A 25021-nucleotide genomic window follows, 5' to 3' on the forward strand; every position below is an offset into this window, starting at 1 on the left:
TGTCTCTATTTTGTAACCACTTCATCTGACGAAAGCAGCGGTGGGGAACCTAATCAAGGCCCACAATAAATTTATGAAAGAAAATATGCGACAATCAAAAACGTTTTATTTTTATATGAGCATCTGTGGGCTCAATGTTTTGGGGATTTTTAAAGCAATTCCTTTCAGGTTTTATTGGTTTTTAGAACTACATGGTGGACCAGATAAAATGTGGAATGTAGGTTCCCGACCCTTGGGCTAAAGGATAACCAATAAAAGCATCCAACTTCAGATACCAACTCACTCAAGTAAATGTAGTGGAAAAACATGTGCTTCAGTACAACAAATTCAAAATTTGTACGTTAACAAAATGAACAGTAAGTACAAAGCATCAGAATTGTTGTCCAGTATTTTGGAACCTTATTTGGTGACGGAGGAGAACAGTTCAGGTGTCCTGCAGCTGTCCAGCAAAGGGCAGAACCTCCTCTTTCATGAAGCGCTGCACATCCAGACTGCCATCATCCAGGTCGAGGCTCATAAATCTCTCCACCAAAGCCTTGTATCTGTCAAACACGCACCTGGATGTCTAATACACACTCCAAACTGCTGGCTAAACAAGAAGTTGGACCAACCTATTGGCCTGCTCATCTGACGACACACTGTCAATACGCTGGATGGCTCTTCCCGTCCTGTAAAGCTCAGACACTTCCAGCCCTCTCTGTACGAGGTTGGCAGGCAAGCCGGCCAGCCGAGCCACGTTGGCGGCGTAACTGGACTGGCAGACGCCTTCCTTCAATTGGTAAAGGAAAACCAACTCATCTCCATCTACCGCTGTGTCTAGAGTCTGAAACACAAACAACACGCACACATCCTTGTCAGGTAAAACCAATCGTCAGACTCGGTCAACGGGTAGTTCTGTTATCTCCAAAGCTCTGCAGAACATCATGTCAATAGCTTAAAGCCTCATCCTGCACTCAAACACTCCAGGCTGCTGTTTAAATATTGCAGTGAGAGGATCTGCCTGTACCAGGAGAGACAGCAGGCTGGAAGGGGGTAATAGACCCGGCTGAAGCAAACTGTAAAAGTTAGTGGCCAGCAGGATGTGAGGAACGTCCACTGGAGCTTTCCTCAGCCAGTGAGAGATGGTCGCGGCCAGCAAGGACAAGCCATCCACCTGTATGAGGGAAATTGGACTGATTGGTTTGATAGAATTCTTTTTAAAACGTTAACAAACAAACAACAAAACAAACAAGATTTGAACAAAAAACATTGAAATAAAATCTAATTATACATATTAAAAAAGGAGTAGAAAGAAGTAAAACTATTTGCTCCAACCTCTAGCTCTACTTCATTATAATGCTATTTAGAACATCAATATAGTACTATAATAATATAATAACAATAATAAGTTGGAAATATTAATATATACACATCCTTATTCCTATACTGTGGATCCCCGCTATTCGCAGAGGATAGGGACCGGGCCGGCCCCGGAATAGCAAAAGTTCACGCATAATTAACGCCCAATAAAATTGCATTGCAAAAAACATTTTTTTCCCCCGTAATTTTTTTGTTTCGTTTTTTTTAAACTAAAAAAATATATATATTCTTGAATAAGCGGGGAGAAACCGCCACTAAGCGTTTTTTTTAGGTTGCCCCCCAAAAAACAAACAACAACAACAAAATTGTGGGAAAAAAAATGAAAAACAATTGAAATAAAATCAGTGGATAGTACAATAATACAAATGATTATATCAGGAAGAGCAGTATGTTGAATTTGAACAATGATAAGTCAAAAGTCAAGTTCAACTCATCACGCAAAGCCTTGAATGCTTCACATTGTGCACAGTCCCAACAATTCAAACGTGAGCTAGCCAACAGATGATGATGTGTGGAATTTGTTTTCGAGAAAAGCTGGTCGTTTTCCACCATCGTCAGCTTAGTTTTTTTAATCTATGAATTTCTAGAAATACCTTCATCATGCATGCCTTTAACAATAGTAAGCGAATGTACACGTAGCCAAAACATGCAATAAAAAGTGCAGTCTGCAGTCATTTGGATCTGCAAGTATTTGGGCGTAAATGTTTCCTCCGAGATAGTTTTAGCACTTGCCGGTAATAAAGCATTAAAGCTCCCATTTGTGTTGGCTCTGAGGCAGAAGACACTCTTTCAAGCAAAAACTGCCTCATGTATTCAACCTGTGCAATGACGACACCAAATGATTTGTAAATGAAAATGTCACAGTGTGTGAAGCTTTGTTCGAGTGTTTAAATAAAATCATGAATGATTGAGACCATATTTACTTGTATCATTTATTTACTCAACTGAAGAGAGTACTAGGCAACTGTTAGGGGTTAATGGAGGCCGATATTACTTTATTTTATTGTCAAGAATGCATTTTTATACTGATATTCAATAATACACCTGATTAAAAAACATTTACAATACAGAAATTTTTAATAAAAAATCTATATAACTACATTGTATTGCATTGTATTGTAATTGATAAACTATATAATGATGTATGTTATGATATATTGTATTATGGCCTCTCATTCACAAAAGAGTAGATCTCTACGTGTCTATTTGGGCTGCTGTTTATTTATTCAAGTGGACGACGCACCCGCAGCAATTAAGGAGAGGAGACATTAGGCCGCTGTTTTGAAAATAACATTTCCTATGATACAATGCAATTCTACACCACTGCAAATTACACTGGCATTAATAAACTTGGAACTACATCTTGTTAAATGAATACGTCTCTGACAGTGCCAATTAAAACTGAGCAGTTGTTATTGTTAAAAAGGCTGAATTATGGATACATACAGCTCTTGTATTGGATCTCATTAGATTGTGCAAGTGGTCATAATGTTGCGAATGGTGGGTGGCACATGTTAAGCTGCAGCTCAGCATGAAATAATACAGTAAATGTTGGCTGGTGCTGGTTTCGAGAGTTTTAATGAGCACGTTCCCTGTGCATGTAGGCGAATGTGTTTCTGTTTTCCTTACAGTGTTTGTCCCTTTTCCAAATTCATCAACGAGGACTAATGAGCCGCCCGTGCTGCTGTTGACTGCCTGGGACATCTGGGAAAAAAAAAAAAAAATGAGTTGTCACGTTGCGTGGGTGGATTAGTGGGCTGTCCAAATATTTTGACAGTTGCAGTTGGGCGTAGTAGAGCTGGATGACAATTGTTCTGGAATTTGATTTATTTCCACACGCCATTCGTGTGTTTGCATGCATGCGTGCGTGTGTGCACATCAACCTGGTTTAGGTCAATCATAAAGGTGCTGAGGCCCACAGACACAGACTCTCTGCCCGGCATGCAGGTAAATATTGCGTCCACCAGGCCTATCTCGGCGCCCTTGGCAGGCACGTCGGACCCAATGAGAGCCATGAACACAATCAGACCGACCTAGTAAACAAATATCAACAAATGACGTACGGGAAAACAATAGTCGAAACACAAGATCATGAGTCTGAGTAGGGGACTTCACAACACGGATGGTGATTGCAAATGTACAGCTAAAACCCTGATAGGTTTGATAAGATTTGACAAACTAGGTTATCTACCATCATGCTTTATCATCACATCTACAGTACATGTGTTGTGAGGAGGTTGTTGGAAGTGGTGAATCCCAAATCTAAGGCAGAGACGGAGAGCAACATTAACATTAGTACTTAATAATAATACACGTAATAAATTCATTACATATGTCAATTTGCGGCGGCACGGTGCTCGACTGATTAGAGCGTCTGCCTCACAGTTCTGAGGACAGGGGTTCAATCCCCGGCCCCGCCTGTGTGGAGTTTGCATGTTCTGCAGCTTTGGTGGTCGCTGAAGCGAAAACTCGGGAGTTCGGTGAGGCCATGGAGAAAGACTTCCGGACGGCTTCAAGGAAATTGTCCCTGTGCCTGTGTGGGTTTTCTCCGCGCACTCCAGTTTCCTCCCACATCCCAAAAACATGCATGGCAGGTTAATTGACAACTTTAAATTGCCCAAAGGTGTGACTGTGAGTGCGAATGGTTGTCTGTTTGTATGTGCCCTGCGATTGGCTGGCAACCAGTTCAGGGTGTACCCCGCCTCCTGCCCGATGACAGCTGAGATAAGCTCCAGCACGCCCGCGACCCAAGTGAGGAGAAGCGGCTCAGAAAATGGATGCATGGATGGTCATACTGACATTAATACATTTCCATAAGCATTTTCTATCACTAATCTGGATTGTTTATTTGCATATTAAAAACCTATATCTAACGTAGTCTCAACATTAGGAAGAATATTGACTAATACCTTCATATCTGTGAATGTAAGAAGAGGCATACATTCATCAAGCCTTTCTATAATTTGCTGCTCAGTGCTTTGGAGGAGGACTTACAAAAAGACGACGACCATGTGTGATGGTTAGTTTGGGCAAGTCCTGTAAACACCGCATGTAGAGTAACGCAATGTTTCAAAAGCAGAAAAGACTGAGCCATATTTCAGCAATGCAGGCAATTGCACGCAAAGACCCATTACATGGCTCGATCACCTAAGAATGTGGAGTGGTGTCTAATATAAAGGCCAGGTGCCCTAATATGGTTGTATCCGCACCATAGGATCACGATAAAGGTTTTCTATTCTTATTCTATTCTGTGTCTTAGTTCCAAATATGGTTCCTTCCCCTTCAAATGAATGCTTTACCTGCTTGAGGTAGATGCTCTTTCCAGATGAGTTGGGCCCAGTGATGATCTTGATTCTACCCTGTGACTCATAGCTCTCAAAGGAGTTGGCCACAAACACAGGAGAACACACCTCCAACAGCGGGTGTCTGGTGGGGAAAACACCAGCCGTCTTTTAACACTGCAATCGTTCAAATCTTTGATTTTGTCTGACAAGTGCCAACCTGCCCTGAGTGATGGATATTGCCTTGCGGCTGACGAGCTTGGGTGAGGTGTAGCCGTACTCTTGGGAGGCTTTGCTCAACGCCATCAGACAGTCCAGCTCAGCAGCCAGGTCCAGAACCTTCAAATTGTGAACGATCGGGGATGAGAAACTTTCCGTAATTCAAACAATGAAATTAAAAGAAAATACAAATAAAAATAAAAAAACTTACCAACTACATGCACAATAATGAATGCCAATTATAACATTCTACCTTTTGTTTGATACTGTCAGAGAGCTACAGTATTTCACAATATATTATTATAGTGGCTGTACTTTGCAATGGAGTATTATATCTTTTTCCAACACAAGGTGAGGAATATTTAGCCTCTCATGAAGCCAGCTCGGAAGGAATATTAGAGACAGCTCCCTTCTCTTCCCATTGGAATTTGCAGGGGTTCCTAATGTTGTGGCCAGTGAGTGCTCATCATATCGTTAAAGAGGGAGGCAGGTTTGAAAGATGTTGCTGAGATGCACAGTTACTTTATACAGGGCAGCGCTCCTCTCCAGGATGGCGTTCTGAAGCTGAGTCATGACAGTTGTCTCCATGTCTGGAAAAGAGACGGTTTACTATCAGCAGAGCATCTTGGCCAATGTTTTGTGTTTGTGTGAGAGAAATAACAACCTCTAATGTCGCAGTGCAAATCTCCCAGAAGGTTGTCAAGTTCCTTGGTCCTCTGGCTTCTGTAGTGCAGGCGATCCTCTGATAGAAACTAGCACACATGTCGCACGCATGAACACAAGTCGTACATATGTGACTGAGCATACAATCGCAATAAACGCGTTCAACTGTTTCAACTAGGGCCGAAACATTTATCAACTGCAAAATCAATGTGTGAACAGCTTCAACTGTGGTATTGATGTTTTTTCCCCCCCTAGAAATCATTTGCCTCCTTTTAGCATTTAAGAGCCTACTTCTAACAAATTACAATCGGATGACACCTGAGAGGCGGCACGGTGGGCGTCTGGTTCGAGCGTCTGCCTCACAGTTCTGAGGACCGGGGTTCAATGTACCGGCATTACCAGACAACTAGCAACCCTTTATTGCTCAGTGACTGTTTTTTTTATTTTATAAAAAAAAAAATTTGTCAATGTCTTTATGTCTCAAATGTGTTCTCTGTCAATTGACTGTCTGCTGTCGTACTGGAGCGGCTCCAACTACTGGAGACAAAATTCCTTGTGTGTTTTTTTTGGACATACTTGGCAAATAATGATGATTCTGATTCTGATTCAATCCCCGGCCCCGCCTGTGTGGAGTTTGCATGTTCTCCCCCTGCCTGCGTGACTGTGACTGCGAATGGTTGTTTGTTTGTATGTGCCCTGCGATTGGCTGGCAACCAGTTCGGGGTGTACCCCGCCTCCTGCCCTATGATAGCTGAGATAGGCTCCAGCACGGCCGCGACCCTAGTGAGGAGAAGCGGCTCAGGAAATGGATGGATGACATCTGGGAACGTCCTTGGAAAATTCTAACCTATTAGTGATGGACATAATAAGTGATGAGGCTACGTCAACGATTCTTTCGATTATGTGGAAATGAGTGTTGATTAATATTGCTTTGAAGCAGTTGAAGCAAAATGGAGTCTACATAGTAATCCCCCTCCATTGTGGGGATTACACGCAAATATATATATAACGATATAGAAATATCCAATTTAAATACACGCAAATACTGTAGCACCCTTGAAGAGCAATGAAAACATGTTAATAAACGTGTGTTAATAAACCCACCATGAACTCGAGCCCCACCATCTCAAAGTCCTCTTTCTCCACCATGTTAGGCTGCCGAGGGATAGAGAGCAAGAACCCAATCTGGTGGGACAGCAATGTATGAGTGGCAATATGTCTGCGCATTCAGCCTATTATGCTGCTTACGCTGGCACAAGCTCTGCTACTGAATGAAAAAAAAGTTTTGGGGAGGGTAAAAGAGGAAGTAAAAAAGAAGAAGGAAACCAGAGGGATGTAGATGACGCAGCAGGAGGGGATTCTGGCATCCAGGTGCGCCAGCTCTCTTCTCGCAACATCCGTCAGGAAGTGAGACAAGCCCGCCATCTGCCTTTTCTCTGACAGAGAAAAGCAGCATATACAAGATTAGTGATTCCCAGCCTCTCTGCCACGGAATATTTGTGTGTCCAATTTCACTCAATTGGCCCAAAAATGCATATTTACTGAAAACAAATAATGTATCCTTGTTCAAAGTTCATGTAGCTATGCCAGTGGCATGGTAATGTAATGATTGGAAGAACATTTAAATGCTCTTCCACTATATGGCAGACAGTACAATAAACCCGTGCATCCAACTGTTACAATCCATACATTAGAATATTCTTTGTGTTCAAGTAATTTTGTGGGTAAACTGAGATGAGATCATCGTTATTGCAGGATACGGCTGGTGTGAGGCAGAATTCTTGCATCTCCAAAACCATCATTTTTTCAGGAAAACATTGTTGTGTCATTAACATCCCATTGTTGAGTCATTAACATCCCATTGTCAAAGACAGCAAACCGTTTTCAACACTTTAGATTGGTCAATAATATGCAAAAAGAACAGACCTACGTGGGGATCGACCGAGAGAATCCATTTGTGTCACACTCACTCTCATCGATTGCCGGATCTATGTTTGGTTTGATGGTGAAGCGGTTCTCGGCCACGCTGGATTCAAAGTCCACCTGCGTGTCGGCAACAAGAAGCATAAAGCTCGTGAAGTGCGTGTTTCAGCGCAACTTGAACGAAGAAAGATCTGGTCGAGCACCACGCGGCTGATGAGAGAGGCGACGTGGTGGAGGTCATCAGAGAGGCCTTCGCTGATGTCCCGGAAAAGCTGAATGGACTGAGGAAGGTGGCGTACCGTATCTCTGACACATACTGCACTGTACACCGTCTTAAAAAAAGACACAGTCAGCTCCACAAACTACAGTAGCACAACGCTATCTAATGAATGAGCCGTACAACGTGGTTTTACCTTGTAGAGACTCTGCCAGTCTGTCACTTTGGTATGTGAGAGAGACATCCTGCGCAGAAGAGTCTGCAACATACAAACAGGCTTTATGATGTCGGTAAGCGATCCCAGATGGAGCAACAAAAAGGACGATGTGAGTCTTAAGTACTGGGATGTTTCTGATGTTACGTAGCGACATCCGCAAAGTGTTCAAGGAGTCTGAATTCCGAGGTGACGTGAAGAAGCGGATCACTTCCTGTCTCCTGCGTAACACAGCGAGGTCCACTGTTGGCCGCAGGAACCACTGACTGGGGCGGAGAAGGACATCATAGTACAAGTCCGCTTGAACAGTTCCGTAAACTATTTAATATTTACAGTTCAGATAGTTGTGCGCTCAAGTATAAGTTACATGAAGAAAATTCACATTCCAATTGAAAATGCAAAGAGCATGAAATTAAAATGTAATCAGAGTACCGGTAAACAAAGGTGGGAAAGTAGGAAGCATTTATCATGAGATATATAGATAAGATACTGTATATTGTGTATAAAATACAACAGGTGATTCATTTTTAATCATTATCCATCCACCCAATCAATCTATAATAATGGGCTGCAGGATTTTTGTATATGTTTCTAAGTGGTACTACAGCAAACCCCACTCCATCATGGGGTTACGTTCCAGACCCCGTCCGCGATAAGTGAAAATCCGCGATACCGGAATACCTACAGAAATATCCATCCATCCATTTTCTGTACCGCTTCTCCTCACGCTGGACCCTATCCCAGCTATCTTTGGGCGAGAGGCAAGGTACACCCTGAACCGGTCGCCAGCCAATCGCAGGGCACATTGAAACAAACAACCATTCGTACTCACATTCACACCTAAGGGCAATTTAGAGTTGTCAATTAACCTACCATGCATCTTTTGGGGATGTGGGAGGAAACAGGAGTGCCCGGAAAAAACCCACGCAGGCACGGGGACAATTTCCTTGAAGCCGTCCGGAAGTCTTTATCCATGGCCTCACCGAACTCCCGAGTTTTCGCTTCAGCGACCACCAAAGCTGCATTCCGCTTGGCCAGCCGGTACCCATCAGCTGCCTCAGGAATCCCACAGGCCAAAAAGGCCCGATAGGACTCCTTCTTCAGCTCGACGGCATCCCTCACCGTTGGTGTCCACCGACGGGTTCGGGGATTGCCGCCGCGACAGGCACCGACCACCTTACGGCCACAGCTCCGGTCGTCCGCCTCAGCGATGGAGGCGCGGAACACGGTCCGCTCGGACCCGATGTCCCCCGCCTTCCCCGGAACGTGAGCAAAGTTCTGCCGGAGGTGGGAGTCGAAACTCCTTTTGACAGGGGATTCCGCCAGACGTTCCCAGCAGACCCTCACAATACGCTTGGGCCCGCCACGTCGGACCGGCATCTTCCCCCACCATCGGAGCCGACTCACCAGCAGGAGGTGATCGGTTGACAGCTCCGCCCCTCTCTTCACCCGAGTGTCCAAGACATGCGGCCGCAAGTCCGATGACACGACCGCAAAGTCGATCATCGAACTGCGACCTAGGGTGTCCTGGTGCCAAGTGCACACGTGGGCACCCTTATGCTTGAACATGGTGTTCGTTATGGATAACCCGTGATGAGCACAGAAGTCCAATAACAACACACCACTCGGGTTCTGATCGGGGGGGCCGTTCTTCCCAATCACGCCCTTCCAGGTCTCACTGTCATTGCCCACGTGAGCACTGAAGTCCCCCAGCAGAACGATGGAGTCCCCAGCGGGAGCACTCTCCAGCACCCCCTCCAAGGATTCCAAAAAGGGTGGGTACTCTGAACTGCTGTTTGGCGCATAGGCACAAACAACATTCAGGACCCATCCCCCCACCCGAAGGCGGAGGGAGGCTACCCTCTCGTCCACCGGGGTGCACCCCAATATACAGGCGCCGAGCCGGGGGCAATCAGTATACCCACACCTGCTTGGCGCCTCTCACCGTGGGCAACTCCAGAGTGGAAGAGAGTCCAACCCCTCTCAAGACGAATGGTACCAGAGCCCAAGCTGTGTGTGGAGGCGAGTCCGACTATATCTAGTCTGAACTTCTTGACCTCGCACACCAGCTCGGGCTCCTTCCCTGCCAGAGAGGTGACAATCCACGTCCCTAGAGCCAGCTTCTGTAGCCGGGGATCGGATCGCCAAGGTACCCGCCTTCGGTCACCGCCCGGCCCGCGCTGCACCCGACCCCTATGGCCCCTCCCACAGGTGGTTAGCCCACGGGAAGGGGGACCCACGTTACCCTTTCGGGCTGTCCACCTACTGGACAGTTTAACGTTTAAAGGCTCCTTATTTTGTCGACGTGACTGGAATTTCTCACCGTAGCAGTCTGGATCCAAACTTGCAACTGCAGCAGTTCAATATTCCTGCAAGGAACAACAAAGACAAGCAGTGACAGTTGCTTGTAAACTGAGTGTTAATATGTTGGGCCAGAGCCTGTTTCTGTGGCACTGTACCGTAAAGACTCAATCCTTCTTTTTCGCCCGAATGAAGCTTATACACTGATGGGTGACGCTCTGATTTGAAGATCTGCAGAACACTTGAAAATGATAACAATATTTGATCAGTCAACACTCAACACCAACTCTACATATACTTTACTAAATTCTGCACAACATTGCGGACAACATTGTTTGAGATGACATCGCTACGTAATATATGATCGTGGTAATACTGCATAGGGAGCTTATTTACAACATTCATCTGACAGACTGTTCGGGCCTCTGTGAGTGCTGCTTTATTGGTTAGCAACAGGGTTCAAAGGTTAACTCTTTGTCTCTGTGTGAATCATAGATGTCTTTTAACTGAGATTATTACAGTGACTGAACGTTTTTTTCCAAGATGTTAAAAAGGGAAGCATATATTTTAATACGGAAGCGTATTGCTGCCACGCCAGACGTTAAAACGTGATGATTGACTTCCGCATTCAACTAAACAAAACGAAGCAGTTACTTCCGGTTTAGGTCACTGTCAGAGCCCTATATGAACGTACAATACGTGTGTGTCTTCTTTTTAAATATTTTCAAAAACGTTCCCTTATTTTTTTACAGTATCATAGAAAGCAGCTTCGTTACGTAGCTTGTAACTTTGATTTGTAAGGCACAAAAAGAAGACACACGTACCTTCATAGAGCTGCGCCAATGATCTGAACCGGAAAGAATTGCTTTTTGTTTTGTTTTGCCGAACACGAAAGTGAAACTTATGACGGCATAACGTATCACGTTAAAAGATGAAGAGATGAAATTTATCATGATTTAATGTGAAATTCATCACATTAGAACATGAACTTTATCACACGATGGCGTCATACTGAACGTATCATGTTAAAACGTGAAATTACGTTGAAACGTGAACTTTATCGCGTTATAACATGATACCAGTCTCTTCTCAAATCGTGGGTCGCGTCGCTCTCTCCATTTATGCCGTACAGTACTAAAAGAAAAGGGCAATTGCACGTCCACTACAGTAGGTGGCAGTGGCGCTCATTGTGCTTCATGAGACACGGTCTGTCATGCGGGATGAATTTTATGCACAAATGATACTATTTATATATGGAGAGTGGGGAGGGGGAGGGCGAAATGTTTTCTTCTTCCTGGGGGGCGTAACAGAAAACAATTGAGAAGCACTGCGTTATACTGAACTTATCACGTTAAAACGTTAACTTTGTCACACTATAACGTTGTACTGAATTTATCGCATTAAAACGTGAGCTTTATCACGTTATAACGTCATACTGAACTTATGTTGAAACGTGAAAGTTATCACATTAAAACGTGAACTTCATTGCGTTATAACATTATAGTGAATTCATCACGTTAAGACGGGAACTTTATCGCGTTTTTTCTGGTGTGGCAGCAATACGCTTGCATATTTTAATAACACAAATAAATGTGATATATTCAAGTATTTATTTTGTTTTGATCAACTAACTACGAGGCTAAAGAGCATTGTCAACTGGTTGGACGGTTATACAGTATGCTGGATTAATATAGGCCAATAGAGGCCACTTACCTGTATGCTTCCCTGTCGATGTACACCACACCCTTACTGTATTGGGGAAAATAATGAACAACTGTCATTGTCATAGAAAAATCATGTTCTGTGTGTATGCGTGTTGATGAGGCGCACCTTACAGTGTGTAGGCATTGAAGTTCATAATAGGAACGGCAACACTGCTGTCTTCCAGCTCAACTCCTACTCTCCTCCGGTCCAGACATTTGAGAAGACCGCCCAATGCCCTCAGCTATGTCCCACCACCCAATGCACACACACACGCACCAAGACATAAATGCTATAAAACTGGCACTTAACGAGCTGGCATGCAGCATTAACAATTGGCTCACCGTGAGGGGCGCGTCAAAGGAGATACAGGAGGCGAGATAGGCCATCTTGTCTTTCTCAGAGATGGAGGCAGGGAGGAAAGGCAGATGGGCTGAAACCAGCCTCGTCCTACTGACTTCCAGACCTGTCACATTCAAAGTTAAAATTGTACATTTGATGCAAACGTACGGTGCCCCAGACATGACATGGGGGGGGGGTGTTAATTATGGCCACAATATAGGTATGATGTGGACCAAAAAAATACTTATTTTGTGCACACCTGATACGGAAGTATTTTGTGGCCATGAATTCCGTATCAGGTGTGCACAAAATTCTAATTTGTGGTCATTAAGTACTGGTATTATATGTGCAAAAAATACAAGAAATAATTAATAATTGCTGGACACTTGGGTAGGCAAATTGAGGAGCACATTGTGTTGCAGTTTCTTGTAATGGTGCACTCCATTTGCGTCATGAGACTGATACAAAATGGGACTTTGTTACACCTATTTCGTGGCCACAATTTAGTATTTTGTGGCCATTTTCGTATTCAGACATGCAAGTTGTTCGTAGGAATGATATCTAACCCACACATTCATATTTCGTGTGCATGAGACTTGAGGCCACAGATTTGTATTTTGTGCACACGTTACAACTATTGTGTGGCCACAAATGAGTATATTGTGGCCACAACTTTCATATTTTATGACAAATTATAATTTTGTGTGTATGTTCTGGCCACAATATAAATATAATGTTCACGTCATGTTTGGTTCTCTGTACAAACGTTCTTAAAAAAATCAAAAATACAATGAAATTAAAAGAGGGCCATCTGGAGTGTATTCATACCAAAGTCAAGATATGGATAAAAAACCACCTCAGGTTTGTAGTCCGGGTTTGAACCTGAGAAGAATTTGACGAAAATCATGATGTAAGTCTTTGGAGTCGGTGTACAACAGCATATCTTATCCTTTATCACAGTTTCAGGCAGCCAATGCCGAGCTGCACTGATCCACATATCGTTCCCTTGACCCAGATAGCGCTTGCCTGATACACTATGTCAACAGCACGACGAGTCCTCTGGCACATATTGACTTTGTTCTGTCTTTGCCAGAACACCTTTCTTCTCACGGACTCACCGAGCTGGAGCAGGAAGCGGGTCATGCAGCGCTCCTGCTTTGCACTGGTGATCATCACTTGAGGACAAATCTCCTGGATGACTGCACGGTTGAAGAATGGTGATGAGAAAAAAAAGGAGAAATTAGGCACAAATCTGTAGTTTTAACCACCCACTTTATCAATTTGACCCCATTTAACGCTCATCGTCGCTCAATGAATATTTAATGACTCTAATTAAATAGGGACAATTGGGTCAACATCAAATTATTCAATGGTCTTTTTTTCCAGTGTTCTGTACATCTTGTATGCATTAGCCTTGTTTGGGGCCATTTGACCCAATGCTGTTTCAGCTGTATAAAACCTGTCATAAATATATTTAGGGATACTTTGGTAATCAACAAACTAACATTGAATTGCTGCGTTCAATTTGACTTGTGGCTATTTTAGCTGGATAAAACATGCAAGAAATATATTTAGCGTTAATTAGGCAGTTAACAAACATAAAGTAAACAACACATACATTGGAGTACCTCTCGTCATTTTCTGAAGGTTTAAATTATTCTGGTCAATTTGACCCGGGCCTGTTTCCGGCTGTAGGAAACATATATGTTTAGGGCTACTTAAGTAGTCAACAAACACAGTAAGTGACACATGAAGTTGCCGACGTAAAGTACACTGCTGCCACCGTCACTATGTCTGGCATTGGGTGTTTTGAATAATTGATTGTAGGTTAACGTTGCTTTGGTCAATGGCGCCTCGGGATAAACAGGAGCCGTGTTTACCTCTGGCCAGCAGGTGTAGCTCGTGGTTATCCGGCGTATCCACCATGTAGTGAACCGACGAGTCTTTGCTGTCATAGAAGCAGAGGCCCACTTGGCCCTGTTGTGCCAAAACACTCAATAAAATCTAAGGAAAACACAATCTTGTCAAGTGCTGCTATATTTTCATTTCAAAGGAATTGAAAGTTAGGAGGTTGGATTCTTAAAACCTCAGATGAGTCTTCCTCTTCCTCTGTGGAAGCAAAGGTGGCACCTCTCCCTCCCCCCACCTCGTCCATCGCCGCCATTGACAAATCTGAATAATATTATCGAAAAAAGACAGAAACAAGACAGGGTGTTTCACAGCATTTGGGCCAGATAGCCACGTAACCTTGTGGGAAAAGCGAAAACATTGTTAATATTGCGTTGCTGACAAATCTGAATAATATTATCGAAAAAAAGAAAGAGACAAAACAGGCTCTTTAAGAAAATTTGGGCCGGCAGTCTAGTTATTAAGCTAGCCGCTAATCGGCAATGAAATCAAAAGACAACTTTACGTCCTTGGAAATTAATTTAGAACGAAATAAAATCATGTCAAAAACAACTTACATTGTGAACTTTCAGATAAATTTCAGCGTTAATCACGGAGCGTTGTGGGAAAAGCGAAAATATTGTTAATATTGTGTTGCTGTTTAGCTTGGCTAAGAGCTAACATTCAAATGTGTCGCACGGAAGGGCCGCTTTACGGCACTTCTCATGGTTGTCCTAGCAACACTCGCGCCTTGCGCTCAAATCACGTTAAAGTAATGAAATACATTTACTACATTTTTAAAATGTATGTAACGATGTCAAACTAATAAACACAAAGACATATTTATCTACAGCTTTGTTTATAGAATGAAAATTAAGCATATTCTACACTACCAGGTGGGCAGAATAGCCCAAAATTGTACTCGAGTACTTTTACTTTAGAATAATATCAGGTAAGGAGAAGTAGAAATCAGTCCTCGAAATAACTACTTAAGTATTCAGTGAAAAAAACTACTCAAGTATGGTAATGAGTCAGTGATGACCTTTTTTTGTTTTTTTTTTCCTCAACAAGTGAACGTCAATTAAACAAAAACAGAAAACAGGACCGAAGATTCGGATATTGCCCAAAAATATCAGTTAAACGCATCAAGGCAAATTCATTCAGGAGAAATCCTCCTAAATTACCTTTGCACTTTACTGCATTTGGTGCGCGGGAAGAACTATACTGCACATCGTGGCTTATCTGAAATGTAAATTCAAGCAATGACATACAAGTGGAACCTTTATGGGTCATTTATTTTGTATGCGCAAACATAATTTTACCATAGGAAACAAAAGGAACAATGTAAATCTCCAATACAGACACTTGTTTTGAAACGTTGTCTTTATGTTACATTGTAATAAATACTGCATATTATGTCTTATGTACATTTAAAGAAAATCATTTCTTCTTCGACGGGACTGATTGTGTCAACTCTGCAGAGCTGCTCCAGACTGCCACACCAAAAGAAATAATGTGCATCCTCGCCCTTAGCACAAAGTCATTTTTGTCACGGGCCACATCGTCGTTATAGTTTCCCTGCGAAACCATATAAATGTATGATGGCCTCATATTATTACATTTATGCAACAAAATGATGGATAACTACTTTTGAAATCAGAAGCCAGTAAAAACTGGTTGCAATATCTCAATGTTAAAAAGCAATTTTTCCTGTTTTGCTTTTTTTTTTTTTTTGCAAGAAACATGAAGTCACAATGGGCCGCATAAAATGATGTGGCGGGCCGGATCTGGCCCCCGGGCCTTGAGTTTGACGGAGAGGATACCGGGGGTGGGGGGGGGGGGTCTGATAAAATGAGCAATTTCAAAAATGCCCTTGCCGTGTAATCATAGAATCATGAAATCATGACTTTGGCCGACATCATCACGTCAACGAGGATGGTGGCGTCCTTACTCGTTTCCGTCCGTCCGATGGATGGAGGGATGGATGGATGGAGGGATGGAGGGAGGGCTCACATTTGTGTCCGTTTCAAAGGCCTCTTACCGGACGCGTCCGCCCGGTAACGTGTTTTAACGACCTCCGTGGCAGCAACGGCGCTGCGGGTGCTGACGGACGTTTATTCTCTTTCTCTCTTTTTTTTTTTTACGGTAAAAAACAGCAAAAGGAGCCGCGGACAGGAAAATACACTTGAGCCCGTTGTTCTGTTTAAGACCGTCACGCTTTACCGCGTTCGGTAGTGGACATAAACATAAATGGTGAAACACAAGATGAGGAGCAAACTCGGACTTTTAATGAACAAGACGAGAAAAATGAAATAGAATCCAAAGCGGCTCATTTTTCCCCCCTCCCCTGAGGTGCGCATGCGCGGAACGGATGTTTTTATTTTTTATTTTTTATATTTATTATTTATCCCTCAGCGTTGACTTTCAGGAAGGATGGCGATCAGCTATTCTGGGTTCGTTTGTCAGGACGACGGTGTATTGAGGCAAATATTGAAATATTTGCGCATTTTTTCAAAAAGTTTTTTCTTTGAATCAAAATTGATATAGGAAAATTAATCAACATGCTAAATCTCGACTCTTGATTCCTTTGCCTGAGTAGGTTGCCATTCGACATTTGACAAGAGCAAGACTATTTTCATAATCGTGAAAGTAAACAATGGAATTCTGCATTCAGGTTGTAGTTGTTGTTTTATTTTTATTCTAGTTCTTTTTCTATTTTATTTTTCTTTTCCCACCTTTTCGATCGGGTTGCATGGTGAAAGGACACGTGCATTGTGTGGGGATCTTCTCACGTCCCTGTGTTTGCTGTTCCAGCGTCAGTTTTGTACTTTCAGCATGGTGGTCATGGTGACGACAACAAAAAGATTTCTTTGGGCTGCCATATTCTTGTGCGCCCTGTGACAAGTGAATCTTCATTCGCTCACCTGCACAAAACGCCCTCACGCAGCAGGCGGCGAGCGCCACAAGTGCAGCCTGCATCCTCGTCGCGTCCAAGAAGCCAAAAGCCCGCCCGTCCGTCATCCACAATCACACAATCATGAAGTCACGTTTGGACTGCCTTCCAACGGTGAAATCCTTTCTTCATCGCTTTCCTGGCCTGAATTGTCAGACATCTGGAAATTGCACCCAAGGATGAACCCGGATTGTGCAATTCTCCTCCTGATGTTTTGGCTGATTTCCTTGGACTTTCCCATGATGTTACACAAAGAAGCAGAATGTTTCAGCTGTGTCGAGTACAAATACATCCACAGGTGAGTCTCCGACTCAGACGTTGTCAATGAACCTATCGGAAGGTGCTTAAAGAAATGATGTCATCGTCTGGGTTTCCCCCCATTGTTTAAAGACATAGTAGTCTCATTGTATGTAAACTTCGGACTTTGAAGAAAGTAATGAAAAGTTGCCAAAAAAAAAAATAGGGTATTTAGCAAAGGCAAATCATTTTGATCATCTAAATTGAGCTGAAACCTGAAATTTTTGGTCTGATTTCATGTGAGACAGTGAATAAAAAACAAATTCTTTTTAGATTGTGTGTGCAAACATCTGTTTTCAATTGTATTTGAATAAAATACTATTACAATGCAATTTAATATGGTTCTTCTTTGAAGGCGTCCGTTGGGGGCGGGGGGAATAAATAAATATTAAAGCCTCAGCATTTGAGTTCTATTCAATGAAACCCTCATCTTAGCACATCTAACGAGATTGGAAAATGAAGAAGTTAAGCTGATATTAACAGAGAAACCAAACACGATTCAGGACAACACAGTGCAGTCTGCTCAAGTCATCCTCAGCCTCAGCCAATCAGGAAGACATCCAATGAGAACTCGACAATGTGGGTATCACGGAGGCAATCCCGAACGAGGAAAGACGCAAATCCAGCAATCTTGACATCGAAATCGTGGAAGTTATTGGATTCAAACAGAAAATCATTATCAAGCACAAAGCATAAAATGGAAACAAATTGTATTCATCGTGATTATTCTTCCCCCCCCACCCCCCTCACTCTTCATGATGCAGTTGAGGCTCCGCCTCCCCTGGCCTCACGTCCCTGCTGTCACCACTTGTTGAGACTCTCTCACATCCTGAAAACAAAAAATATCACACATACACACAGCTGTTATCAAATATCAGCTAAGAAACTGTTGCATTGCACTCGGAAGTGACAAGAAATAAAAGCTTGTGGCAAGTCTGTCTTAAAAGTACAATTTGCACGAGTCACTCACCAGGCACATTCCTTCTGTAGTAAATGAGCCCAGCAGAAAAAGAAAGCAGACCAACGATCAGCCCCGTTGCCCCCAACGTGATCTTGTTCCTCACGGACTCGGGCATTGGCTCTGAAAATACCAGCAGAACACATTTATTGACATGCTGAACGTTGCAAGTGAACCGAGGAGGTCAAGTGAGGTATGAATGTCACCAAAGTTGCACATGTCCGACATTTTGCTTTGCTTCTCAGCTTTTCAGACTTTTAAGGAGATGGACGTTCAACTTTATTCGAAGACTGCGCCCCAACCTGCAAGTTTTTCAAGCCATCAGCATTTTTTTTTGCAGTCCAAAATTTGCACTATGAGCAACCTGCTCGAGTGAAGTTCAACGTTTTGTTTTGTTTTTTAAATGGAGAAATGAATCGCCCGTAATGCCCTCGCACGTGGGCACGGAGAGCCGCAGTCGCAAAAAGCCGTAACATTTCACGGGTCAAAATATGTATTGTTTCAAATATAACGCATTGATGTCACACACTTTGGCGTTGACAACAACAAAAAAAGTAACCCCCATGAAAATCGGTTGAGGAATGAGCAAGTTCCAATTCATTTCATCTATGTTCTGTACCGCTTCATCCTCGCAATGTCCCCGCATTTCCGTCGAAGGCAACTTGGACCTCCCCAGTCACGTGACCGGCGGACATACCCCAGTCATAAATCCTGGGCTCCTGGAGGCTGCCGTGCTCCACCATGCAGCTGACGGTGTGCCCGGGCGTCGGCGTGTGCTGCAAGTGCGAGTGCCTCTGGTAGAGCCAGTTGCCGTTGGGTAGCGACTCAGTGGACGTCACGTTAGACGTCACCTTCTCGCCGTTTCTCAGCCACGTCACCGCGATATCCTTCGGGTAGAAGTCGTACACGCTGCAGACGAGGGCGGCCGGAGGCCGGCCGTCCGACGTGCCCTCGGCTAACCGCAGTCGGACTTTGGGCTCCACTGCAACGAAATGTCAAGGCAACGAGACGGTGTTGAACTAGAGAAGTGAGACGTGGTGGGGAGGAAGAGAAAAGGTGGCGTTCGTTTCCCCTTTGCAGAAGTCGGAGGTCGCGACTAGAACCTGAGAGAGGGCACTGTTACATTGTTATCGCACCATCTCCGTTGTAAGTTGATCCCAAACGTATTTGATTGAGCGCATTTCTTTCACGGCAAACTCATCTCAACCTTTACAGGGTTTTTTTTTGGGGGGGGGGGGGTTTGTGTGTTTGTTTTAGTTTTGCCGGAACAGAACAAGGGCCTTCCCACAGAGTTGTAAGCGTGCGAAATGTCAAAACATACAATTCAAGAGGCGCTAAGGCATCCAGCCTGACCGCTTGACCAACTGATTGTTGCAAACACTTCTTATAATCGAATGTACAGTAAGTGATAAAGCAGATCACCTTTCCGGTCAAAGATGTCGTATGTTTCTTTGATCCACGTCTTGCAGTCTTCCACCTTTCTTTTGATATTGTTCAAATAATGAGAATTGAGAATTTTCGCAATTTGCTTTCCTGTCTTTGTCTCGGCGCTAAAGTTTCCCGAGGTGCTGCTGTATTGGAGATAAAGCATCTTGTCATAGTAGATCTGCAGCAGGAGGATCATGTCGCGCCCATCACTGGAGGTTCCCTGGCATTGCAACAAAGCATGAATATATTGCGCATCTGCAGCAGAAAAAGAAAGCAAAAATCCATGACTTCAAAAGGAAATTAGCAACAGAAGAACGATTAAAACCATTCAAATCGATCAGTTCGTTTTAAAACAGCTTCAATTGGTCAATACAAGCGCCTGCCCCTTTGGAAAATGTGCCCTTTTTTTGTTGCAGCCTTTTTTTCCCCCCCCTCCAAAAAAAATCAAAATCCAAAAATCAAATCAAATTACAAATGACCCGCCCTGTCGTCAATTTTACCGCAAAGTTTTTGGGTGTATTTAAAATGTACTCACCTGCACGCAAACACACCAGGCAAAAACACAATTGTGAGAGCGGGTGCATGGCGGCGAGAGGAAGCGACAAGTGGACTCAAACTGAAAGTGAAGCCAAAAAGAGCGAAGTTTGACACTTTTAAGGCGTGGCAAATTCAGACGTTTCTCATCAAAATCTCGCCGAACCAGCTGCACTGTCCCTTCATCTTCCTGATGCTATAAAAGTCAAAATGTACGTCACAAATAAACACACTGCGAATCAAATGCAAAAAAAACGAAAAAATACAAAAATAAATCACTTCGACTCCAAAAATATTGTCCCCAATTTCTTCATTTTGGTTGATGATTGATGGAAGCATTCGGGTTTGGCATCCAAAGATGACTCGGAGACATGACACTTCATTGACAGGTAGCATTCGTTCACAAGACCCAAAGTACGTGTTCCGCCGTCGAATACTGCGGCACCGCTAAATTGCGACCGACATGAAAACCAGAGTGCGAGTACGACCGCTTTCCAAGTCCGACCTTTGTGCTCTCCTTCTCTTTTTCTGTCCGACCTTTGTGCTCTCCTTCTCTTTTTCTGTCCGACCTTTGTGCTCTCCTTCTCTTTTTCTGTCCGACCTTTGTGCTCTCCTTCCCTTTTTCTGTTCCTCTACGTCTTTGCTTATCAATTTCCTGTTTCTTTGTCAGGTGTGTGGAAAAACACAGACTTCATATCTAGGGTGCTGGCACGTCTGGCGAATCTGCCCACGCCTTCAAAATGGGGAGCGCTCTTCCATGCCACTTAAACTGCGCAGTGGAAACTTGGTTTTCGTATGCTCTAGTTTTCATATGGTTCAATTCTCGACAATTTATTCTTCTTCTTCTTATTTATTTTTTTTTTTACACGTCAAGTCACATACCCGTGGGTGCACACAAGCTGAAACACGCCGCTTCTTTGTGAAACATCAAGTCAAGTCTTTCTGAAGGATTTGGCAAGCAAGTCGCACGTCACAAAACCGGCGACCTCTGATTCGAAATACATCCAATAAAATCACAAAAGAGATGTTGCGTATCGTCCTTTGACTCCCAGAAAAACTCCAGACGCGACTCCGAGCAACGCCACGCTCAGGCCCACGCCGCAGAAGACGTCCGGCCCGACGCCGGGATGACTGAACTCCACCTCTGTGACGTTGAGAAAAGACGCAATTAGCATTTGTTGCTAAACACGTGAGCCGTAGAAAATGGATGAAATCATCTACCCAAGAAAATTGTTTTTGGCTTGTCCAGGGCCGAGTGCTCCACGGTGCAGCCGTAAACGTCGCCTTCCTTTGGTGTGAAAGTCAGCGTTGCTATCGTGCGGAAGGTGAGATCCTCGTTGTGGTAGTAACGACGGAGCGAGCCCTCCTCCGACAGCGCGACGCCATTTTTGCTCCAGTGAACTCGGATGTCGGGTGGGAAGAAATGATCCATGAAGCAAATCAAGGTGTTTGTTTCTTGACCAGGCTGAAGCTGGTCTGCCGGGTAGAGGACACTCTCTGGGGGGTCTGGCGGGGGGCCGGGTAGAAAAAAAACCCTGGTCATCGGACAGCTAACGTGACTAAAATGACACTTAGGGCCAGAAGTATTTGGACAAAGACATTTCAAGAAAGACCGTCTTGACAGGAAGTCATATCATATAACATAAAGAACCTGATTTTCACTAAGGCAGAAAGCGCCCCAAAGCGAGGTCGCAATTTGGACTTTACACGGTTCACGGTCGGCACAAACAGTTGGAAGTGCGGCCGTCGTGAGTTGGAAGAAGTCTGAATCTCTTTTTCTTCAAGCACAACTCGATCGTTTTATTTGGAATGTCGAGGGAAGGGAAAATCTCCCGCCGCTGTCCAAATCATTCTGGATCTAACTGTATGAACGCGGGAAGCTGAAAGAAAATCTTTTTGTTACCTTCTATGTTTGCTGGATATTTGATGTTTTGCTCTGCAAACGCCAAACCCGCCCGGCAGTCTCGGGTGTTTCTCTGTAAGCTTTTTGGGGAAAACAAATGCAGAAACACCGAGGCTGGATCGAAAATAATAAATTTGGGCATCGTGAACACGAACTTTTTCTGGGTGTAATCCACATATGTGACCTCATTGCCGTTGACTGTCCCCACTTCAGAAGTTGTCTCGGCGGAACAAGACAGGAGGATGCAGCTTTTGTGGAGCACTGAAAGACAACAAATCATCGCGCTGCCACTCAGATAAGCATAGCACGTGAAAATGTGCTCAGCTCGTTCTTACCTTGCGAACGAGTGCCGAGGCAGTTGAGCATCAGGACGATGCAAGTGGACAGCTTCATAGTTCAACGGCAAATAATCGTCAGCGTGGAAACAAAATAAGCGCTCAGAAATCTTCAACGATCAGTCGCCGCTGAAATATACGGAAAGACCTTGAAATCCACAACTACTTCCCCACGATGACGCTTTGTGAATCAGGTTTTACGAGCTGCTTATCTGTTTTTTTTGCAAACTGGATCGGCCAGCGTGACGGGAGGGATTGCGCAATCTCGAGGCGCCGCAAAGCTGGGCTGCCGCATTTCCTGTCTCGCCCGTCAAGCAGAAATGCAGCGAAACGTTGCGACGAGGGAATCACGGGTGTGAAACTGAAACTCCTTCAAAAGCGCACACCAGAAATTGTTATTATTATTTATTATTTTTTTTTTTTTTTTTAAATTTTTTTGTTTGTTTTTACCCTGGACAGAAAAAGACAATATCACACACACAGAGACACACACACACGCACACACGCTTGTTGCACAATCTCTGCACGCACGCCCGCGACCCCAAGGAGGTCTTTCAACTAGGGGTGGGACTCGATTTTTTGTTTTGTTTAAATGGACATAATTAATGAGTCTGTAATGAATTGACCTCAATCGGAGTTTAGTCGAACAACAATAGTTGTCTTAAAAGTTCTCAGGCGCTCACTTGCACTCGTGAAATTTGGGGAAAACACACGTTTTCGCATTCCAGCAAGGTGTCCGATATCCAACCCATTTTGCCGCCTCCATGGTAACCTTCTAAAAATAAACTTCAGCATCAAAAAAAGAACAATGGAAGTCAAGTCTTGGTTTCTATGTGATCAGGTAACAGGTCGTCTTGTGGAGCAGTGCAAAGTGAATATGTTGTCAAAACAAAAAAACAATTCCAAACCCTGTAGCTCTCTTTAATTGTAAATCTTCAAAAAATAATAATAATAATTTAAAAAACCTTACATTGACAGCATGATGCAAAGAGCACTACTGTCACATGATTTGTGTCTTTTGTGTCGCCAGCAGAGAAGTCAACGTTGTGTTGGACACAAAGGCGCAATTGTTGTGTGTTGTTGTGTATTGTTGTGGGGAGGGCGGCACCCACTTCACATCGGGTTCCACCGAAACCGAACGCCATCCATCCGATCCGGATCGGGTTTTAATCTACTGAGTTATTGCTTTCGCTGCAGGCTGCGCGACCGTTTTTGACAGAGGTGGCAAAAAGTAAATCGCAAGCTGTGCTTAAGCCACAAAGCGTTACAGTTGTTTCCTTGTTTAAAAGAGATTTTTGATTTTTAAATAATCATGACAGTCTCAAGTCTCAAAGTCGTGATGTCATGAAAACACAATCGTCGTGATATTACGTGCCCTTGCCTGCGAGCTAATGAGCTAACTAGACCGGCGGCGATGTCGTCTAATATGCCATTGTGACACGAGGAGAGTGTGGAGAAGAACCCAACTGCAAAACACCAACCCCCCGGAAAAAGATGGTCAGGCTTTGAAGATGTCTTGGTGCAAAGGGATGCAATGTTCCATAATCCACAGATAGAAGATCAGGAAATGCTCAGATTTCACTGTTGTCTTAATCCACGATTCACAGAGAGCAGAAACGGGGGAAACTCTTACCTTGGAGCAGCATCCCTAACGGCCACGGGGACCGGAACAGGCAAATGTTCTCAGACAGAACTCTCACTGAGTCTTGTTGTAGCATCTTGCATGTCTGACTGTCGTAACAGAAAACAATTGAGAAGGGCTGGCGTAGTAGCATGGTCGCAACGGGCCAAGTTAGGATTACAATAAGGAACTGACAATTGCGCGCCCCGTCGGAATACGTGACACAGGTGAGGGCGCCCTCGTCCTAAGTGGCTGCCTTCAAGTGACATCACCAGGGAGCCGGCCAAAGGGGAGAGGGGAGCGGAAGGTCTCGTTCACTCCATCTGCGGCCGACACCAGCCAGGTGAGTGCGATCTTTTTCATCGCCGTCTTTGGTTCTTCGCGTTATCTTGGATTTTGTGCTCCACGCACCACAGGCGCGCAGCCGCAGAGTCGTGAGCAGTTGATGGACTTGCAATATTGACGCTGTCCAATCGTATTTACGTTCGAAGTGTTGCTGGGCCGCTTTATTGCTTGACGCTTGATTGTTTTTTGAAACGCAAGCTCTAATTTGCTCAACTAAAATTGGTTGAGGACAACAGCATCATTGAAAGTGTACATTGACCGTGATTACGGCACGCATTTGTTTTGTTGCCGTCAACGTTCAGATTATTTGATGGACCGATGAATGCATTTATTCTAATATTCATAATATTCACATCTGGTTTTTAATACATAATATGAGTTCAGGACTGTGACAGTTTGGTGCAGTTTTGGCGCTGGAGTTGGTTTTTAAGGGAGTATTTTTGAAATGTTTAGTTTCTTTAACTCCTTTGTTTTTAATTGTCTTTTATGGTTTATGTTGGATCTTTTTGTCGAGCACTTCGTTACAGCTGTGGCTGTTTT

At 43.9% G+C, this 25021-nt stretch overlaps 3 protein-coding genes across 4 annotated transcripts; all 3 read right to left on the reverse strand.

Moving 5' to 3' along the window:
* Nucleotides 1-20: 20 nt before the first annotated feature.
* Nucleotides 21-16601, reverse strand: msh5 (mutS homolog 5). Its single transcript, XM_061675292.1, has 25 exons — nucleotides 16059-16601; nucleotides 14307-14392; nucleotides 14101-14224; nucleotides 13339-13419; nucleotides 13049-13102; nucleotides 12223-12344; nucleotides 12013-12122; nucleotides 11891-11926; nucleotides 10336-10418; nucleotides 10200-10245; nucleotides 8004-8142; nucleotides 7859-7921; nucleotides 7649-7777; nucleotides 7493-7565; nucleotides 6849-6958; nucleotides 6627-6707; nucleotides 5524-5611; nucleotides 5382-5449; nucleotides 4861-4979; nucleotides 4659-4785; nucleotides 3243-3392; nucleotides 2989-3063; nucleotides 1007-1153; nucleotides 612-823; nucleotides 21-542 (listed from the first exon to the last, which is right to left on the reverse strand). The coding sequence occupies exons 2-25, from the start codon at nucleotides 14382-14384 to the stop codon at nucleotides 425-427; spliced, it is 2433 nt and encodes an 810-aa protein (XP_061531276.1). The 5' UTR covers nucleotides 14385-14392; nucleotides 16059-16601; the 3' UTR covers nucleotides 21-424.
* A 175-nt stretch (nucleotides 16602-16776) lies between these two features.
* LOC133401836 (H-2 class II histocompatibility antigen, E-S beta chain-like) lies at nucleotides 16777-20862 on the reverse strand. The gene is made up of 6 exons (XM_061675288.1): nucleotides 20783-20862; nucleotides 20279-20359; nucleotides 19738-19998; nucleotides 19013-19297; nucleotides 18328-18438; nucleotides 16777-18186 (listed from the first exon to the last, which is right to left on the reverse strand). The coding sequence occupies exons 2-6, from the start codon at nucleotides 20325-20327 to the stop codon at nucleotides 18104-18106; spliced, it is 789 nt and encodes a 262-aa protein (XP_061531272.1). The 5' UTR covers nucleotides 20328-20359; nucleotides 20783-20862; the 3' UTR covers nucleotides 16777-18103.
* Nucleotides 20863-20876: 14 nt separating this feature from the next.
* LOC133401837 (SLA class II histocompatibility antigen, DQ haplotype D alpha chain-like) lies at nucleotides 20877-22845 on the reverse strand. Of its 2 annotated transcripts, none has more exons than XM_061675290.1 (4): nucleotides 22516-22845; nucleotides 22181-22464; nucleotides 21499-21783; nucleotides 20877-21421 (listed from the first exon to the last, which is right to left on the reverse strand). In XM_061675290.1, exons 2-4 carry the CDS (start codon nucleotides 22458-22460, stop codon nucleotides 21291-21293), a joined length of 696 nt encoding a protein of 231 aa, XP_061531274.1. In that variant the 5' UTR covers nucleotides 22461-22464; nucleotides 22516-22845; the 3' UTR covers nucleotides 20877-21290. The 2 variants fall into 2 exon arrangements, with proteins under 2 accessions (XP_061531274.1, XP_061531273.1); XM_061675289.1 differs by having other exon boundaries at nucleotides 22181-22441; nucleotides 22516-22842.
* Nucleotides 22846-25021: the final 2176 nt, after the last annotated feature.

Source organism: Phycodurus eques, chromosome 4 (assembly GCF_024500275.1).
Source record: "Phycodurus eques isolate BA_2022a chromosome 4, UOR_Pequ_1.1, whole genome shotgun sequence".
Taxonomy (NCBI): Eukaryota; Metazoa; Chordata; class Actinopteri; order Syngnathiformes; family Syngnathidae; genus Phycodurus; species Phycodurus eques.

Coding starts and splice junctions, on each gene's coding strand:
- msh5 (XM_061675292.1), bottom strand. CDS start 14,384: ATGGCGGCGATGGACGAGGTGGGGGGAGGGAGAGGTGCCACCTTTGCT. Junction 7,566..7,648: donor CCTCTCTCATCAGCCGCGTG/GTGCTCGACCAG, acceptor GCCGACACGCAG/GTGGACTTTGAATCCAGCGT. Junction 4,786..4,860: donor ATATCCATCACTCAGGGCAG/GTTGGCACTTGT, acceptor TTTCCCCACCAG/ACACCCGCTGTTGGAGGTGT.
- LOC133401837 (XM_061675289.1), bottom strand. CDS start 22,573: ATGAAGCTGTCCACTTGCATCGTCCTGATGCTCAACTGCCTCGGCACT. Junction 22,442..22,515: donor CCTCGGCACTCGTTCGCAAG/GTAAGAACGAGC, acceptor GTTGTCTTTCAG/TGCTCCACAAAAGCTGCATC. Junction 21,422..21,498: donor GCCAAAAACAATTTTCTTGG/GTAGATGATTTC, acceptor TCAACGTCACAG/AGGTGGAGTTCAGTCATCCC.
- LOC133401836 (XM_061675288.1), bottom strand. CDS start 20,327: ATGCACCCGCTCTCACAATTGTGTTTTTGCCTGGTGTGTTTGCGTGCA. Junction 19,999..20,278: donor CCTGGTGTGTTTGCGTGCAG/GTGAGTACATTT, acceptor TTTCTGCTGCAG/ATGCGCAATATATTCATGCT. Junction 18,439..19,012: donor GCCCAGGATTTATGACTGGG/GTATGTCCGCCG, acceptor TGGTATTTTCAG/AGCCAATGCCCGAGTCCGTG.